At 38.4% G+C, this 20,272-nt stretch overlaps 1 protein-coding gene across 2 annotated transcripts; it reads right to left on the bottom strand.

The window, feature by feature from the left end:
- Positions 1-46: 46 nt before the first annotated feature.
- Positions 47-19,967, bottom strand: LOC102692834 (UDP-GlcNAc:betaGal beta-1,3-N-acetylglucosaminyltransferase 7-like). Of its 2 annotated transcripts, none has more exons than XM_015355977.2 (2): positions 19,889-19,967; positions 47-15,698 (listed from the first exon to the last, which is right to left on the bottom strand). In XM_015355977.2, the coding sequence occupies exon 2, from the start codon at positions 15,629-15,631 to the stop codon at positions 14,525-14,527; it is 1,107 nt and encodes a 368-aa protein (XP_015211463.2). In that variant the 5' UTR covers positions 15,632-15,698; positions 19,889-19,967; the 3' UTR covers positions 47-14,524. The 2 variants fall into 2 exon arrangements, with proteins under 2 accessions (XP_015211463.2, XP_006635323.3); XM_006635260.3 differs by lacking the exon at positions 19,889-19,967 and adding an exon at positions 17,559-17,812.
- Positions 19,968-20,272: the final 305 nt, after the last annotated feature.

Below are 20,272 nucleotides of genomic sequence, written 5' to 3'. Positions count from 1 at the left end.
TCTTGTAAATTGTTTTCCCCCATTCAATGAAAAGAGATTGGAAATCTTTTAAAGTAGCTATATAAAGTTTGTTTTATTGTAATTAAAAGAATTTAATACAATAAGTATATTATACAAAAACAAAATTTGTGCACCATCAAAAGGGTCATAACATGCAATGTCGAAACCTTCAGCTAACAGCAAATCAACCTTCAGTCAGTTTTAAGTCTTTGCGAGGTCTCATTCCTGATCAAACAAAAAACTAAAGTCCAAAAGTGACTGAAATCAATTGCACACTTACAGCTAATAGAAATGTACTTTATTTAATCATATTTGTGTCTTTGCAAATGTTGTTAGGGTTTGTAGACCACTTCCTGTTGCCAGATTAGCACACTACAGTGCAGTCCTGGACAGGGAAAACTCATACAGTATTTCTGAGCAAACAAATATAAAACCCACAAGTTAAGGCACCTAGAAAACACAGAGAACCTGACACTAGATTCCAAGAACAGATGTAATTTTCAAAACTATACATTCATTCCAGAGTATTTTATTGGACAAGAGTATAATAATATACATAAAGCCCGTATGTACAGAATTTTCAAGAAGTACAGTTTTTTTTAAGAAATCGAGAGAAACATTTTACATTTTTCTTTTCTCAGGATCAATAGCCCTACTGCATTACAGCGTCTGAAGGAAAGGTACAGTACACCATGAAATACCCATGGAAACATTTTCTGACTGCAAAAATTAAGGAGTCTAACCCATATTGCGTAGTAATGTTCAAGTACAACAGTTTTAGGAACTGTAGTAGATAGGAACTCCTATCTGAAAACACATGAATACTGTGGTCATAAGTCTTGTAAATTGACTTTTCCCCCAATCATTATTGAAACCCCACAAAAATTGACATTTCAGGTTGTTTGGAAAGGGCAGGTAGAACATTCTTGCAACATCTTAGAAGTTAAACCATTTAGAAAACCGAAAATGAAGAAAACAGAAATTAGGAGAAATAAGGGCAAACATTAGACCCTATAAATTATATAATATTTTAAGAGAGGCATAATTAATGTTTTTGGCAGCTTTCAATCAAACAGGTATTGATTCAAGTTGTCCACTCTGAGAAAAATTTCACTTCAAATTTTGAAACATACACTGGAAAGATTAAATGAGCAAATATGTTTAGGGAATTGCACAAATTTTACAAGATGTACCTTTAAGAGAAGTCTGTTTCAGAGAATCAGGTAAACTATTGTGGTGTGACTTGACACACACCAGTCCAGTATTCTGGAATGCAAGAATAGGCAAAACAGATTTGGTCAAGAAAAACAAAAATTGTACTATGAGGTCATTGTATGCTGTCCTGTCCAACCACATGACTGTGACCTCAGCCATTATGATAAGTGAGGAACACACCCACAGTGCTGTTGAGCAACTTTTAACAGCTATTAGATAACAGGAAAAGAACATTTTGAGGTGTAATACAGTACATTATCTTTACAAATAGTGATTGCTCCATAGTGTTACTCAGAGCCACACTAAATATTTTCAATATTTAGAGACCATTTAAGGACCTTTAGGAATGATATCTCAAAAGTTGTTGGAAAATTGGCAATGGGACTACACAGGACACTGGATTAAGTTTTACTATAATGATGGCTTGTAAATGCAATATTATGAGCTAATGAACAGTGTAAAAAAACTTACAGTGGAAAGGATAAAATGATCAAATTTTATGTCCACATATTGTATCTATCATCCAGTGGATGCTGCACATTGGTGGTGGTGGTGGAGGGGAGTCCCCATTGCCTGTAAAGCAATTTGAGTGGAGTGTCCAGAAAAGCACTATACTGTATAAGTGTAAGCAATTATTATTAGATTTTCAGTGTCCTAGTACATTCGACCACATTACAAAACCCGTCTGCTTGTATTTATGGCAACTGCATTATCTTGGTAGGATCTTGGCACACAGTCCATTTTGAATCTCAGACATCAGGTGTTACAACTGAACACTAGTCATGTCACCAATGTTACAGGTGTTGATTTTGAAGGCTTCAGTTTTCTTGATCAAATTTCACAATATTCATATTAAAGCAATGTCCAATACATAAAACAGGAGAATAATGGGTTTAATTTATACTGTATTTTGTCTCAAAACTCCAGGATTTTTTAAATTACTAGTATCGATCTCAATATTGGCAGGCATATTAACAGGCAGATTACAGCAATACAAAAATATAATATTTTCCATCACACAGAACACCTATTTGGGCATTTCAAGAATACAAAACTAGTGTCTCAAAGACAAAAAAAACCGAGAATAGATGAATGTTTGGAAAGTTAGGAATTCTTTACAAAGTATGTGAAAGAATTTTCAACAAAATACCGTAGGTTTGAATTTATCAAGAATAAGTTAGTGTCCTGCCCTTGTAGAATAGGAGGAATGGATAAAAAAAATCCCACAACAGCTCAGGCATTCATCTTTAGAAGGGAAAATGTAAGCTAAATGATAACTGCAAAATTGTCACCCCAATGATCAAAGCAACTCACTAATCTGTAACTTCTCATGCTCCCCTTTATTCATGGTTGACAATGCTAACACGGGTGGAATACAGGAATACTAAGAGCCATTAATCAGCTACATACAACAATGGAGTTGACTATTGCACAGTACAGCAGCTCTGCAAGTTTTGGGGTGGCTAGGAATAGTGACAACGAGCTTGTGTTACAGTACCTGCAACACTACAGGGTACATTCAAGAATGAATAACTAGTCGGATTTCTAAAATATTTGTAGACGCAGAATTGAGGGCGGGGGGAATTACCCTTACCTTATGCTTTTTTAAAGGCATTAAATAAATATTGTATGTAAGAGAATTTAAGGCACATACTGTAGCTGCCAAAATTATAGAACATCACTATCTCTCTGTTCAGTCCATACATCAGCTGTAAAGAGTGCCAGGGCGTCCAGCCAGACAATTACGCAATTTATGAAAAACTGGTGGACAAAATGTTTGGGTCGCCAGGGAAAAAAGATTTCTTTGTTCGAGTAATGGTGTTCATACCAAGAGATCAAAGATTGGTTTAAAAACGTCCTGCTTCCCAGAAAAGGTTGCTACTCACTTAAACGAAAAAAAGTGATTACTCTTGAACTGCATGCTATATAGTACTTGGGGATGAATTGGTTTTGGAACATGAGCTTTTAAATTTATTTAAAAGATATTCATTTTCTCAGTAAGAGTTTTTCCAGAAAACCTCTTCCTTTTGATAAAATCTACACAGCTCCTCTGACGTCTACAGAGATTACCCCCCATGGAGGTAATTTGATACCCCCCATGGAGTTTAAGTTTTTTTTTTAATCAGGAAATTCTAGTTCTTTCAGCCCGGGTTTAAGTTTACGAACTCGCAACTAATCGGATGCAGAGACTGGAATGGCTTATTTTATCTTCGGGTACTGTACTGTGTAAAGAGCAGAACGCTTCGCTCCAGCGGATTTAACGGCTAAACGCTGCTAATTTCAACCTTGAGGCTAAAACGAGCCACGTCAGTATCAGAGCTCAGCAATTGCTGGCAAGCTTTCGATTTCCGGTTCAGCATATAGTGTGCAAGGAGGGCTTAATCCAAATCTATTATTTTTCTTCACTATGTAAAACTGCAAAACAATACACAGCTGCAGAAAGAAAATCACTACACTGGCTGCAAGCGGCAATATACTGTACGTTTCTGGTAGGGCAAAGTTACTGCCGATAAAACGGCAGCAACCAAGAGGACCAAAGACATCAAATTTATAGGGTGCTAAAAAACGATTAGCCCCACAGAAACGCAATAAGAGAACTTAAATATATATATAAAACTAAAGAGCCGTTGACCTGCATACTGTTACCCCATGTCCCTGTTTGTAAAACAATAAACGGAGCAAATCTTAAACAGGAGGGAAAAGATAAATAAAACAACCCTCACACAAGCACTTTTGCAAGGTTCCACTACTTGAAACATACCATGCTGCTCCTCTGATACTGTATGTCTTGAACTCAGGCATTACCTTTATATAGGAAAGCTGAAGGTCCACAGCTGATGTTAATTAGGATGTGACCTCCAGCAAAACACTAACAGAGACAACAACAGGCTACAATCCCAGCAGAGAGGGGGTTAGGGGTGGCCTACTGTAAATGTACAGTAACAGATTTAAATACTGAATGTTGGCTGTAATACTCTTTATTGTGGTCAATCTCAAAATTACTCATACACAATTGCATTAACTTTTCAGATGCTCGAAAGAAACATTTTTCAATTGCTTGCCTGAAAAAAGCTTTATCAAATAATTGTGTGGAGTAACATTGTCAAGTGTTATAACATGACCATTGAAAGTCTACTCATCTAAATTAGAATGCTTGGGCAGGCTGTTCTGATCATATTTTTCAAAAGTCTCATAGGGAGAGGAAGGCTGGACCCAAGAACGGTTTTCCAGTCCTTGTCAGCTGGCCCTGGAGCTAAGACTGTCCAGCTGGCGCAGGAAAAGAGAAAAAATGGTTCTGCTGAGCCTCATACTGAAGTCAGCTGACTTTCTCCATGATCTTGAGGATTCTGAAAAGCATCAAACCCCTACAAACTCTTCTAAGTTCACGACTAGAAAAGTTCAGTTCCTTCAGTGTTGGCTTCTCAGTGTTGTTAGGAACACTAAGAAAAAAATGTTACATGTTTTCCAGGGACTAAATTCAAGAATACTGTGTTTCAACTAATGAAATATACATTAACCAGGTTTTTGTGATCATGATGCATAAACCAATAATGTAATAATAAGAGAATCTGAAGTGATTAACGAAGATTTGAATACACCCATTAAATAGTTAAAAGAACAAGGATATGTTATCACTTCCAGCCCTGTTCATGTTAAGGATAGAACCTGTGACATTTTTTACCGCTAGTGTATTGACCACTTTTCATGCTGCACAGGGCTTTTCTTGTTAAATTAGCACCTGATCTCTCTGTTCACTGCTGTTTTTAATTCTGAAACTAGGAATGTACTAGAAACCTGGCACATGCACACTGTACACAACGAATGCATACATAAAGGTTTGTTTCAATTTACTGTAGTTTGCATCTCTTTTGTTTAAATGTTTTACTGTGCAGCACCTTGTGATGAAGTCAAATGGTAATGTTTATTATTAAACTGCTCTGTAGCCACATTTCTAGTACCTGGTTTCTATTCTCCCTATTTCTTTTTTTTTTTGCTTGACATTTGCATTTCTCATCCATCCTTGCAGTAACATTTACATACATTTTCCTTAGTTTACAGTAGCTCTCCACAAATAAGGGTGAGCAAAAAAACCCCCACAGAAATACAGAAACGGTAAAAGTCTGCAAACATTCTTAACTCATGTGACAGAGGTAGGTTAAACTGATGTGGCAAATAACCGCATTCACTGCAGACCTAATCAGGTCAGGCTTGCTGTCCTTGATCAACGGGTGACTCAACCACTTCCTTATAGAACACCAACGTGGAAAAACTGATTATAAGATAACAAGGAAAGAATCACAATGGCGACGAAGGGTTCGTAATAAATGTGTAATTATATATTTACTGCATACACATGCAGAATAGAAAAAGAATCCCTGTATTGAAGCGAGGGGGAATGTTTCATTTCCTGAAAAAAAATATCTTTAGATTGTCTTAAATAAACCCCTCTCTGCTTTACTAAATTAGTCAATGTGAGTGTACCTTTATGCTAATACCTGTAAAAATTAAACCTGTCATATCCATCTCGAGTCTGTCTCATTCAGTTTTCTCGTAGACCGTTTAATTTCAATTCAGTGCATTGTGCATGACATTGTTCGATGAGAAATGAAAATGCTATGGTGGGTAAGATTTGAAAGGGAATCTCTGCTGCAGGGATCAATGTTGAGGACATGAATCCCAGTGGTTTCTCTGTTCCATCATGCATCCTTTGAGCTGTGACTGCTCCAGTTCAACGGAGGCATCACACACTAAAACCATTTCCCTCTTCATACACAAATACCTGCTGATTGCAGTTGCTCTTTTTATTACTTAACCTTCCTCTTGAGTTTATTTTCATTTCCACTCAACATCTGATTTAATTACACAGCAACTAATGTAATGGAGTAGGATGGAATTTGCCGTAATAGTTCAATAAATGTGTCTTCATGTCTGTTGCAATTACTCTACAGACATATATCCTTGTTCCTTTTTAGGCTTGCTGTTTCCTACCTTCCAAGTACTTTGAGTACATTCAGAGATGTCCGTCAATGGTAGTTCCTGATCTAAGATTATTAGTAAAGCCTGATAGTATGGGAAGAAATGCCTTTTAACACTTCTTTCATGAAATGCTGGAAAACAGCTGGTGTCAGTGAAACACCAAAAGGTAAATGATTGAGCAGTATATAAATGTCTTTTTGGACACGGTTACCGACTTCTTTGATCATTATCTGTTGGAATGTGTGATTCATAGCTAATTCAGAAAACCACTGTTATCTACATAATTCAGCATACCAGTTCTGTACAGTATGTTCTGTTGTGGGAACTTTTTCATCCGAAGAGCAGGACACAGTCTTGTGCAGATTCAGTTTTATTGAGGTCAATAAGGACAACAATGCTCGCTGGGTCTGCCCCTCAGAACAGACAAACTGCAAGGGTTTCCCCACACTTATATAGAGTCAAAAAGAACTTTCAATCTGAGCACTTGTCCCATTCTTTGATATGTAATTACTTCTTGTCCTGCTCTGTCCTGCTCTAGGTTCTGTCCCTTGATACAAGCAAGCATTGATCTGCTTTGTCCTGTTTATGTTATGTTTGTGGGTGTCTTGTCTTTTTTTATGTAGTGTTAAGTCACTGGGGCTGTTAAAGCAAGTCAGCTGTATTGCATTTTAGTATACACTGTAAGTTTTGTTGGTGGCTAAATTAACAGACCCCAGCACCACCTTCCACAATGTGGTTAAGTGGTAAATATTGCAATGCTGGGTATGTGAGATATTTACATGTCCCAATATAAGCACTTCTCTTATCTACTTCCCAGTTTCTGATTTTGCCTTTTGTTTCACAAATTGCAGCCTAAAAGTTCTCGAACCAACATGAGAAACAGTACGACATTATTTGATGTTCCTGGTTTGTCTTTGAAAACTTCATGTTTCGTGAAGACGTCCTGCAAGGACACCTTCAACCCAGCTATATTTCTTCCAGCTAGTCTCTTGGACCTGAACTTCCCACTATTATAGTGGTAGTGTAGCTGTTTCTTTTGCTTTTGATATTCTGTTTGGACCTGTGCTCCTCCAGTCACATTAATTTTCTCTCCTGAATAAATTATCTGTCTCCCTCAGGTCAGGGACATTAATGTCTTTACAGCCTTCAGGTAATGGAGACAGATTTCTTCATTTAGCACTATACCAATGTCAGTGTTAAAAGATACTGTTGCCAGATTTACTTTCTGTCTATGAGCAACTGCTTATTTTGAAACAATTCAAATTTCTGCTTGGGATTTCATCTCTCTTTCTCTTCAACATTTAATTTTCCCTTATTCCTGCATTTTTGTAAACCAATCATTCCACACATTACAGTACTTAAATTTACATTCAAATGTGTCATATCTTCTTCTGCAACAGTAGACATTTTGTAATTGCTTTTAATGCACTGCTTTCATTTTCCTTCTAAAACAGTGTAAAGCTACAGTACATGATTCCCCTTCATACTAGAGCACAACATCTGTAGGTCTCTCTTGCAAATGCTGCACATTCTTATTTGCTGACTAGACTAGAAAGCCTCTTTAATCAGAACTGCTTCTGCTAACTAGGACGTTTGATTCTTGTCATAATTAATCGCAGCTGTTTTGTTTAGCTTTCTTAACAGCAAATCAAGTGTGATTCTTTGTACTATTTCTCTGGGTTTGAGGATAAAATGACCTTTCAATAAGCCCACCAGCACATGAAATGTCTTATGTCCTGGCTTGTTGGGATTCAACATTCTAATCAAACTATTCATCTGAGCACCACGGTGTAAACAAAGTTAACTAGGAATCTGTTTACCAATGTAAGCAGCAAAGAAATGGGAAAGGATTTCATAGTACTCTTCCCATGACTGTCTTTTCAGATCAAATTCTTAAACTTAGCCTATTTTCTCATTTGTTTTCCTGTTCTTTTTCTTTTTAAATAAATCCTCATTGCCAAAACATGTATTGTAGTATCTTGGACCACAATGGATTAAATGGTCTTATATCCTATTGCCTGAGAAAAACAAGGCAGCTGATCTAACAATTTAACTACTTTATTAGGCATTTGCGAATTGTTACATGCAGGTTCTAAAGCTTACATGCACAAACATAATATCATTATAATATCAATATCACAATTGTCTATAGCTCACTTACAGTTTGACAGCTGACAACCTTCTATGGCGATAAAGCAATTTCTCCGCTGATGTAACATCTATTATTGAATAAAATATTTTTTTACTAGTAACAGCTCCAAACATTATTGTAATACCCATGCAAATATTGATTCGCAACTCTGTGTCTTCACGTGGACTGATACAGCCACCGGCAATGTCCATTCTCAGTATAGGCAGTTGTCAGTATCCCCTGCCACTAATTAACAGGCAATCACCTTGTTATGCTCTGGTATTTAAGCCCCGACTGTACCCCTGCTCAGCGCTCTGTAATTAGTCCTGTTTGCATCGCTTGCTTGCTTTTGCCATATCTAGCTTGCCGTGTACTTAACTCTTGCTTTGTCTCCCAGTCTTGTTCCCAGATCATCCCTGACTTGTTTGGTCCAAGACTACCTGGCTACAAATCTTGCCTGTCTGACCCTGTGTTTTGTAAACTTAGTACTTTGTTGTGTTATTTCCCTTTCCAGCTCCCCATTTATCTCCACTATTTCCTTGGCTCGTTGTGCACCAGCCTCGTTGTGCACTCTTTACAATTATAGCACATAAATCTATACATACAGCAGGTAACTAAAATGTTTCTCTCTTATTTTGTTAATCACACACTGCAATCTCTCCAAGAACAACTAACAAAGAAGGAAACTATAGAGAGTGGGAAAGAGACTATGCCTGATGACATCACAACCAATCACTAACTACGATTAGGGGACTTAAAATGTGGTGCATGACCATGAAACTTCGTTCATTTCCTCAGCTCAAAAACCTGGCAACCTGACAAACTAATCAACCATGTGACTGAGACCAGCTTCAAAAAACACCAGGCAGAGAGAAAGAGTATGGACAGAAGCAGAATTCTGTCCAAAACATTCTCTGCAACAAAGAAAATCTTTCAATTTGAAAAGTGATTGTACTTGTTCCTCATCAACAAATTGAATGCAGTTGGACCTTTGTTAACAAGAAGCTACAACCTGTGAGAACAAGTTGAATTTTTCCCCACCACCATCACACTCACAGATGAACTCAAGTAAGACTTTGTGAATAAACTATTGGAAAGCCACTCAGGATCAGATCTACATCTGGTTTACTGTAAATCATCACAAGATTAAGCAGAACGTCTTTCTTTTCTGGTGCCAAGAGGACAACCTTTGCAGAACAAATTTGTACACAGCTACAATGAATGTAGTCAGCCATCTCTCTCCACTGGATTTTTAGCTCTCCATAGAACAGTCCAGCCAGTGCATTGCTTTAGTTTTGGAATAAATTCAATATGCACATTACAAAAACTCAAGAATTAAACTCATTTGAATTTGATAACATTTAGTTCATGACAATAACTCAATATTTATCTGTCTTTGTGAATCTAACTATAAATCAGTGATAAGAGACTTTTTATTATAATATTGACCATAACAAATGTTACGGCCAATATATTTTAACCTTGATGTTATTAAAATCTGTGGAATCCTCAAGTGAATGATCAACCATTTGTGTCAAAGGCAGATTGATTGACATGTATTGTTGCTCTTGTTGATTCCATTTGAATCTGTATGAAGACTGCGTATTTTGAAACACTGATTCCTAGTAGCCAAAAAAACAGTCTTGAAATGTACTGTTCCTATTTCTAAGTGTTCCAGTCAATTCAAACCATCAATATCACTACACCACATTTAAAAAAAGATTCAGCTCTGGAAGAGAAGATCAACCAGATACATTCCAAACCTTAAGGGATGAGATCAAATGAAAACATAATCCTCAATCCAATTACCTACTAGCCAACATATTAGGTTTGTGGGTCAAATGGCCTCCTCTCATTTGTAGCTATTTAAATGTTTTGAGATCTCTGCAGATTTCAAGATGAGTTTTTGCAGCAAGGCAATGGGCAGTTTTTCTGGTGAACAAATTCAAGTCATTTAGGTATTTTAATGGGCAAGGTCAGCAGAGAACTTGAACTATAAATGTAGAGAATGCAAATAAATGAGTAAGAAGAAGTTAAAGATTAACACAATTTCCCCAACGATTTTCTCAGTTGTTGACACAGTAATGATCTCATTATATTTTTATATACCAAACAAAAATGTGAATAAACTTAACAGTTTTTATCTCTGATGAGCTGAAAGGGACAGCAGAGCTCTGATACACTGCCATGATTCTTACTGCCAGACCAAAACACATCCAGACATTTCTGTGGTTTCAAACCAACTTGCGACCATACTTCGACCATACTCAGTAGCCCCATACAGTGTCATGACTTGTACCTTTTCCCGTAAGTGCCCTGGCATTCCCACACAGGTTTGCGGGTGCAGGTTTCAACTTGACGTGCAATAAATCTATTAAAGTTGTTCATTGCACAGTCCCTATCTCAGTAAAAATTAAGCATTAACTTTTTTGTCTAAAGTGTGGTAGCAAAGTAATATACCAGGTAGGAAACATAAGGAAACTAAGTTATTTATAATAAATTACTAGCACAAACACTCAATGTTTATGAGTCCTTCCTCTGGTAATGAACATTTTGGAACTTTAAAGAAGAGTGAATAATTTATCTCAAACAGTTCACTCTGTTAGAACTTTTTTTTGCATGATCAAGATCTGATTTATGCACCTGATCACTGAAGAAAAGGACACCAGGCAGGTGAGATTCAATGTTATTTTTATCCTCTGTTCCATAATTTCTTTCACTAAAAAATGAATATGGACAATGAAAATGTTGGACAAAAGTCCTGTCTCAAACAAAAACCTTTTCACATCTTGTTAGTTTACCCTGTAAGGAGAATGGAAAGGATGGGGATGAAGTGGACCCTTTATAATACAGTGTTTTAGGATATTTCGGGATGAAAAACGCTATATACATTAAGTGCATGTTTGTCACACTTGTAAACCCCTCCTCTTAAGGACGCTCTAGCCATTCCTTGTTTAATACTCATCTCCCGCACCTGCCTCTGGTTCCAGCCCCCCGTGCTATAAAAGCCAGACATTTCTGGCTCTGGAAGATGGACGCCCGGAAGCCTGCCTATCCGCGAGTCCAGGAGCGATGCAACGGCACAGGCTTCATCACGGCATCCTGACCTTCTGAGTCCGGGATTAGGGAGCGTCTCTTTTATGACCCCCCTTTTATTCCCCCCTCCCTCCACCGGATCCCGATCCAGCTTTAAACTGTGTCTGTCAGGAAGGATTACCCGGTCTTGGACTTTTGCTACACCCATAGATTTGCCTCGGACTCCCTTGGACTGTTTGCCTCAGACACACCTCCCCCAAGCACCAGCGCACCATGAACACGCCCCCTGTTTTCCTTCCAGCCCCATTGCATGCTTTTTTCCCCGTGTTTTCCTCACTCCTCCCCGGATTGTGTTGTCTGCATAGGGAAAGAACGCTTCGTGACAATATTACTATCATGGCACGTGAAAAATGCTCACCAGCTGAAAAACTGGTGTGTTTTGTCTTGCTTTCTACTTTTCAGTGCAGAGCTAACTTCTGCTTTCCTTTGTGGCACACAGCTGCCAGCACACATACTGACACAGCTTCCCACTTTAACCCCAAAAGGCTACTGTACATCCTCACAGTAAATTGCTGAAACAGATGAAATCATAAAGGTTAAAAATAGTTTTCAGAGTTTCCAGATGAGAGGAGGCCATTCAGCCCAGCTACCCCATTTGGTAGTTAGCAGCCGATAGATCAGAGGATCTCATCCAGCCAAAACTGAGCTTTGTAGAAAATGGCTGGGTAGCACAATCCATTCTCCCATAATCCTTTACATAATGATGTGATTTCTGTTCTGATTTTAATTGCACTTCTGCATAGTTTCAACTTGCATCCTCTTGTTTGTATTTCACTGTTGACTTTGACTGTTTGACTTTCACAGGTTGACTTTGTCAATGCTTTTAAAGTTTTGTAAGTTTTTAGTCTTCTCTCTTCAACATTAAAAAGAACTAAATCTTGTACCTGTCTGTATTCTTTTAAGACCCAGGATGTAAGACGTTGCTGTTCTCTGTACAGATTCCAGAGCAACAATAATAATAATTCCTTACACTTACAGTATATAGTGCTTTTCCGGACACTCCGCTCAAAGCAGTTTACAGGTAATGGGGACTCCCCTCCCCCTCCACTAATGTGCAGCTCCACCTGGATGATGCAACAGTAGCCATAGTGCACCAGAAAGCTCACCACACACCAGCTATCAGTGGGGAGGAGAACAGAGTGATGAACCCGGTTCATAGGTGGAGATTATTAGGAGGCCATGATTGCTAAAGGCCAATGGGAAATTTGTCCAGGATGCCTGGGAAACACCCCTACTCTTCTCAGAAACCCTGAGACTTTTAATGACCATAGAAGGTCAGTACCTTGGTTTTATGTCTCATCCAAAGGACAGCACCTTTTTAGAGTAGTGTCCCGCTCACTATACTTGGGCATTAGGACCCACGTAGACCACAGGGTGAACACCCCCCTACTGGCCCCACTAACTCTTCTTCCAGCAGCAACCTTAGCTTTCCCAGGAGGTCTACCATCCAGGTACTGGCCAGGCTCACACCTGCTGAGCTTCATTGGGCTGCCAGATGTTCCTTGCAGGGTGATATGGCTAGTGATATTATATTATCAACAATATCTTTTAGTAATGTGGTGATCAATATTGCATTATAAATGAGGTCCTGCTAACACATTATACAATTTGAAAATAATATTCGAATAAATTGTACTGTATGTCATATATCCTAACATTGTTTTTTATTCATTCTTCACAATGTTTAGATGTTATGATGTGTCAAAATTAAAACCTGAAGTCTTTTCAATAAGCAACCTCTTCAAGCTCAGTGTTTCACATTTTATATCTATTGCTTATGTTTTTGCTACAGTACCTGCATGTAATCTACTTTATCTACAGTACTTCAAACTTCATCTGCTAGGTGTTTGAAAAATCTTGAATTTTATATAAATCTTTTTGAATTTAATTTGCGTCGACAGGATTTGCTAGTACACCTAATTTTCATATTATGTTCAAAGTACACTAGCTTCACTAAACTCCCGGTCATTGATATAGCATAGGAAGAGCAGTGGTCCCTGTCATACTTCACTAATCATATCTCCCCAGAAACAGAATTCACCCTTTATCTGTACTCTCTCTTTTCTATACATTATTTAATTCCCAATCAAAAGGCACCTTGTATGCAAACTATCTGAAAATTAGAATAAGGACATGAAAGTAGGAAGTGGTTGTACCAGGATTTAAACTAGACATAAAACCTCCTCATTTATTATAGAACTAGCAGAAAAGCTAAAAAAAATCTGAAAAGCTTTGCAAATCCTTAAAATGAAGAAAACAGACGTGCCGATGTGGCCCAATGACCTTAAGTAGGACAGAAGTAGGACAGATATGAAATAGGTGCTGATGTCTGAACAAAAGCAAAGAGCAGCACTGTACTAAGAAGGAGTGGTTTATGATACAACATAAAACTGAAGTATTGATAAACCAACAGCTGACATCAAACCTATTCCTGATTCATGTGAATATGGTGAGTTGATGATCTACAAAATGCACATGAATCAACGCTGTGATGTTAGATTCACTGTTAAAATGTATGATCTGTACAAAAACTCCAATTTAGCTGACTTTCTCTTGTACTCCCTACTATCTTTTTTGAAGTCCAGTTAAAGTAGGTTCTAAAATATATGGTGAGAAATGTTTATCACTGAGCACAGCTGTCATAGGGGCCACATGACTTTGATAAATGTGTAATTTACACATTTTCTTTAAGAGCTCAGCACTGTCTTCTGACATAAGAAGGTGGAAGTTCAAGCTCTTAAAAAATAACTTTGACTATTAGAGTACACTCTACTGGTAACAAATTAACTTTTCTAAGACCTGTGCATAATACCCCCTCTCAGATCAAAAAGTCGTAACAAACAAGGACGATTTGGTTCAGTTTTAAGATATGTTTTACAGTAGGGTAATGATAAACAGTAACTATTGATACATTTTTTTCTCCCACACCTGGGGCTTCCAATTGATCCTAATTTGCAAAAAGAGGGAAAACACCTTTGAAATTGTTATATGGCAATTGGAGAGTGCCTAACGTTATTAGTAGTAGTCCTTTTCTTTAAACTGCTTTTATTTCAAGGGTGCACTGTTAATCTTGCCTGCAGCCTTTGTGACAATTTCTACCTTGACTCACTCTGCCTTCAGTCTGACCTGTGTGCAGATGAGATCACTGGTCAATAGTTTCCACATTAGAATCAACTCTCCAGGTTCAAACCTATGGACAACAAGCAAGTCCTGATAGAAACAGGGGTCTTTACTCATCGTCTCTCTGCCAGGCTCCTGGACTCCCCACGTCTTGATGCCGGTGTGTTCCTTGGGGCTCACACTGAGCACCTTTAGGCACATTCCCAGAAAGGCATCATCAATGGGAAAGAGGTCCAGGTCCTCCGAAGCAATGTGCATCTTCATAGCCAGGGGGCCAGCCATGAGGAACCCCCCTCCACTGACATATGGTGGGTAAAATGTCTCATTGAAGATCTCAAGAGGGATGAAGTATTTGCTATTTTTTTCTCTGACAGGAGGGGAGGTGTAGAGGACTGCCCCAATGAAAAGATCTGGCTCATTACCACTACTTTCCAGAAATTCAACAACATTCCCAGTGTGGACAAAAATGTCATCGTCTCCCTTGAAGATGAATGGCACACTGGGGCAGTAGATGGAAAACCACTTGAGGAAGTTGACCTCCTTGAGGGTGAGGTTGTAGAAGCTCTCTTCAAAGTCCCACTGCAGGATGTCCCCATAAAGCCTGTCCTCGTACTCCAGGAGCTTCTGGTGATGGGGGTGCTCTTCCCCTCGGGTGGCTGCCCCCAGCAGGAAAACCAGCTTGATTCTCTTGCCCCTTACCTCCCTCTCCTGGCCCCAGGTCTTGCGGATGGCCTCTCGGCGTCTGTGCTGTGGGATCATGGACTTGACCACTAGAAGCAGGAAGACATCCCCTTCGCACTTCTCCGGATGGTTAAAAATCATTGGGAAGAATCTGCAGTGTCGGTACAGGAGGAACTGCTGGATGTTTTTCCCCAGATCAGCAAACCACGGCATCCTGGCCAGGCTGACATTGGCAGAGCAATGGACATTTATGACATCCCAAGCTTTTACCACCTCATCTTCAGTGACTGACGTATTCCCATCCTTGGCCAAGAAGGAGCTCTGTTTCCGAATGAACACATGGGATTGCTGTTCAGAAAAGCGCGTGTGGCTTTTAAAGACTGCTTTCTGCATAACTGCAAGTGTTACCATGAAGATGGTCACTAGAAGGACTGTATGCAGGCTGCAATAACTCCTCTTGCAGATCCTCCTGAAATGCCTAGAAAGTAAGGAAAGAAAGAGTTGAAAGTGCTGGGGTTGAACTTTCTGTTGACAAACAGAATGCCCAGGTTCTGACAAAATAATACTGGAGGTCCATAGGCACCAGCTTCTTGAAACTATTAACTTTCACTTTAATACATAAGATAATACAAAAGATAAAGCCTTCTTACTGTTAAAAAAAGCTTTGCATTGTGTGCTAATGAAAATATTTACAGGATCTTCAGTGTCCAGTGATACAGAATATAGGGATGCTTTCATTTTCCTTTATACAGATTATTTTGATAGATTCCTCATGGTCTTGAAACTAGGATGAACGATGGAATCCATCAAATCTATTCTCTATAAATGCAGACTCTGCCATTGTAGAAAACTGTATTAAGCCCCTAGGTTTTGTATTATAATCTATTAGTGTCTCATCATTAATGATTAGCCTTGTGCAATGTCACTGCTCTAAATGAGAGCAGCGATCCAAGGCCAAAAGAAGAAGTCAGGTGCAGAGGAGGAAGACAAGCGAGCAAGCTGGAGTGAACAGGCAGACAGGCTGGCATAGTGAACAGACACAGTCCAGAGTCATAGATGGAGATGTCAGTAAGGTTCATAGCCAGGAAAACATGGATACAAAAACACATAGAGAAGTCAAAGTAAACAAGCCAAGTTTATAACCAGGAGCAAAGTCACTGCATTGAATTTGGTAACAGCACATACAGTAATCCATACATACATCATAGAGTGCTGTGATGTAACAGAGCAATAAAAAAACAAGAACCCACACTGAGAAAGCCTCCAGAATTTTAAAACACTGTTTTGTTTGTTTCTCATTTGTTCAGTAAGAACCAGCAGCATCACTGTGTCGTGTGCAGTCCTTCCCAACCTTGCTAGGGACTGGGATAAACCACCTGTTCCACCTCAAAGACATTCAACACACCGGCTGTTTAAACCCCAACAACCAAGGGAAAAAGAAGAGGTAGGTTTCTGAAGAACCATCAATAATAGCAGACCCCAATAATAGTGTTCTCTTTAATATACCTTCACATTTAACTACATACAAGTACCATTTCACTGTATTCCTCTCTAAAAAACACCAGCGCGGAGTCTCATCACAATCCATAGCAGAACAAACAGACTCAAGTGACAAATTATTGACAACAATAATTAATTGTTTAGTCTATAAGCAAGAGTTGTATTAACTTAGTTCCATATATTCTCTGAAGGGCTGCTGCTGTTATTTTGGATTCTTTGCAATGGAGAACATTTTTAGTATGGCGCCGATCCTCTGTTTCAGCCTTGAAGCAACACTGAGAGGATTGTGCTCATGCTGTTTTAACATTAGCCAAGCTTACAGTAATTATTACTACAGTATATAAATAGGTGAGAGGTTTTACAAAATTCAAAAAAAGTACCAGGCACTGAATCATGTATCACATCTTAAATGTTGTGACATCCTCAGATTAGCATAATAAGTTATTTTGCTTTTTAGAAAAAGTAGGAGCATGAATGGTTAAGGCTTTGAACCAAATACCAGAGGGTTATGGGTAGCTCCTATGAGTAAGGTGCTTGACTTATTGTACCCCAGTGAATGCCCTGCTGTATACATACTGTAGGTCACCTGGTTATCATTGTAAATGAAAACTGTTTTTTGTTTATTTTCATAGGGGACACCTTGATTCAGGGCAATGTGCAAAATATACAATAATATAATTCAGAAAGTAAATCTAGAAAAGAAAAGAAAACATTATAGTAGAAAAAAGTAAAAGAAATACAAGAAAAACATTTGCAGAGTACAAAGAAGAGTGAAAACAATGTCCGCATATCACAAAGATAAGATCTGCAAAACATGCAAAATTCTCATTATACTCACATTTTGATGAAATGAAGAAAACAAGTGTGTCCTTCACAAGAGACAGACACCACTGCTAGATGGTTGCCTGTCCAGTTGCAGATTGGAAACCTTGTTGTGTCATGCTGTGAGGATTGTAATGTGCTATAGACTCTGCAAACACAAAGTACAGTTCTGTTTGCATGACGCAATATTACACCAGGAAGACAGCCAATCACCATATTACCACATAGTTATAAAGACACGCATTTACTGATTCAGACACGAGAATATCTCCAGAGGTGTCTTTGCTATTTTCCACACAGTATACAATTAGTATAGAAAGTGACCCCCCCCCACCAAAAAAAAACACACATGTATAGAGAAAGATTGAAGTCCGGGCTCTTTCCTGAGTTACAAAAGAAGAACTAAGTCATAACAGTCACATTTGACAGTTTTCCGATGAATGCAAGATTTAAAGTACAGTATGCAGCATTTCAAGCCATGCAGAGACTTTTGTACAGTATTTAATAATACCAGATGGTCTAAGCCTTCACCACACTCTAGGGGCAGAAGAAGGCCGAATGAGAGACTGCAATTCCTGTTGAACTTCTGTTATAAAATGAAAAAATCAAGTTAACACTGGTGACATTGACTGCGTACGTAGAGGTAGGTACAGTGTCACGATGACGGGACTCATTAATATATCTAGTGTGTCAGAATGTTATAGTTGAAGTGAAAATTGTCAGTTATTGTTCACTTCAGAATGTTGTAGAAAAATACATCACTATGCAGCAGTAAGTAAAAGAGCCACTGTGAAAGATGGTGTTGTGTCCAACAAAGGAGACACGATCCCGGTGTGTATGAAGCAGGGATTGCCTTTATTACGTACTGTATGCATATGGGAGCCAAAGCCGATGAAGCACTGACTCAACTTATTGATACAAAAGGACGCTTTTTATACAAAATCACAAACAGAAAACCCACCCAGAACAGTTTCAGTACAATTCCTTGCCAGATACGGTGTAAAGCCAAGGCTGCTAGCCTTGGTACGTGATAAACTGTAAGAATATTCTTGGGTTCCTTTAATTATTGTTTAAGCAGACATTATATACGTCTAGATTTTGTTAATCGTGGCTCAAATGGATATCGGGCGCTCTCAGTTCTGGTCAGGCTGCCCGAAGCTGGCTCTGCCCTCACGTTCCAGACGCGTAGCCAGCTCACACTTAAGTTGCAGTTAGCAATTTCCAATTATTCTAGCAGGATAGTTAGTAAAATGAGGTTAGTAAATTATTTACACAGTAAAAGCAAACTAGTGAAATAATAGAAATAAATTGATTTCTCAATGGTTTCTGTTTGTTTTTTTTCTGGACTTGGACCCTTTTTTAAAATACTTTTTTTGGAAATTAATTCAGAATAATATTTTGCCTTCAGCTAAAGGTCAGAATGTATCTGTCTTTTTAGAGGGTCCTTCTTCTGTGGTTGAAATTGTAGTTTTTTTTCTTTTTATGTAACAAACACTAAATTTACAATACTTTAATTTCCTGTCTTTTACAACTCACACATTGTCAGAGCTTAGACTTTAAGTTATTAGACAATGTTGTGAACAGTTCTTGGAATCAGGCTTCTTCATTTTCCGATATTGCAAAACAAATATTTTCAACAGAAGAAAGCCATTTGTGATTTCAGGTTCACGTTGCACAAAATAAAAATCAAAGTGATCTTCCACAAGTCTGAATGAAAGGGTCATTAGAAATAAAAGTAATCTAACCCAGTTTCTCCCATTATTTACCCCCAAAAGGATCTCATCTCAGATATGTCACGTAAACAATGATGCACATTTGAACACTCACCATGAGACATCTTGTAGCATTTACATGTATTCAAAACTTGATACTCTGCATGTAGCTTGGGTTGAACCTTAAAATACTCCATTGTTTAGAAATGCCCAAGACCTTTAAACTAGACACACGCTCACACATTATGCTATACAAATGATAAACTCTAGATATCCCTCACAGTCAAAATCACAATGTTCTTACATTATAGTTCAGATCGTGTTCAAGGATGGTTGGTAAGGTGACGCCAGAATCTGCTGCAGTCTGGGTGTGTGTTTCTGAGTAGAGTGGGTGGAGAATACACTCTGTTTGCTGTAGAGCTTGAATTACGATTCTGCCTTGCAACTGCAAACATTGTTTTAACATGTTTTTAAACTTAGAACAATGTAATGTTCAACATATGTAGTAGGTCTACAGAAAAAAAATGACTAGTTAAAAGGCAGCTTAATAGGAACATAAAAATTCACTCTAGGCTTGAACAATCTGACTTTTCTAAAGTTTCCCTTTACACCAATTTGTGAAGCAGTTTCTCACCTCTCTGCTTAAAATACTGTGTAGTGGGGTGCTGACGCAGGATACTGAAGAACCTCACCCAGATGGGGCTTCACTGCAGTGGTGGATGAAGAGTGTTGTGCTGTCACAGCTGTAAGTGACTACGGAAGTGTCTCTTAGAAACTACAGTAGATACAATGGGTGACAGCTGGCTAGTTTCAATATCTCCAGCTTCAAAGCAAAGGGATGTTTGGTTGATGTAGGGAGTCCAGATTCAGTGATCAAAGCAATTGTGAATCATAAAATAATCATAACGTTGACTTCTGTAGGGAATTAAAAACTGCCTCTCCTGGCTATTGGGTGCATTTTTAGAATAGGGAGATTGTACATTCATTTGGTGGCATCCAGGTTTATATTGAGAGAGAT

Source organism: Lepisosteus oculatus, chromosome 9 (assembly GCF_040954835.1).
Source record: "Lepisosteus oculatus isolate fLepOcu1 chromosome 9, fLepOcu1.hap2, whole genome shotgun sequence".
Classification (NCBI taxonomy): Eukaryota; Metazoa; Chordata; class Actinopteri; order Semionotiformes; family Lepisosteidae; genus Lepisosteus; species Lepisosteus oculatus.
Note: the sequence above shows the minus strand (reverse complement) of the source record. Positions and strands in the feature narration are given on the sequence as shown.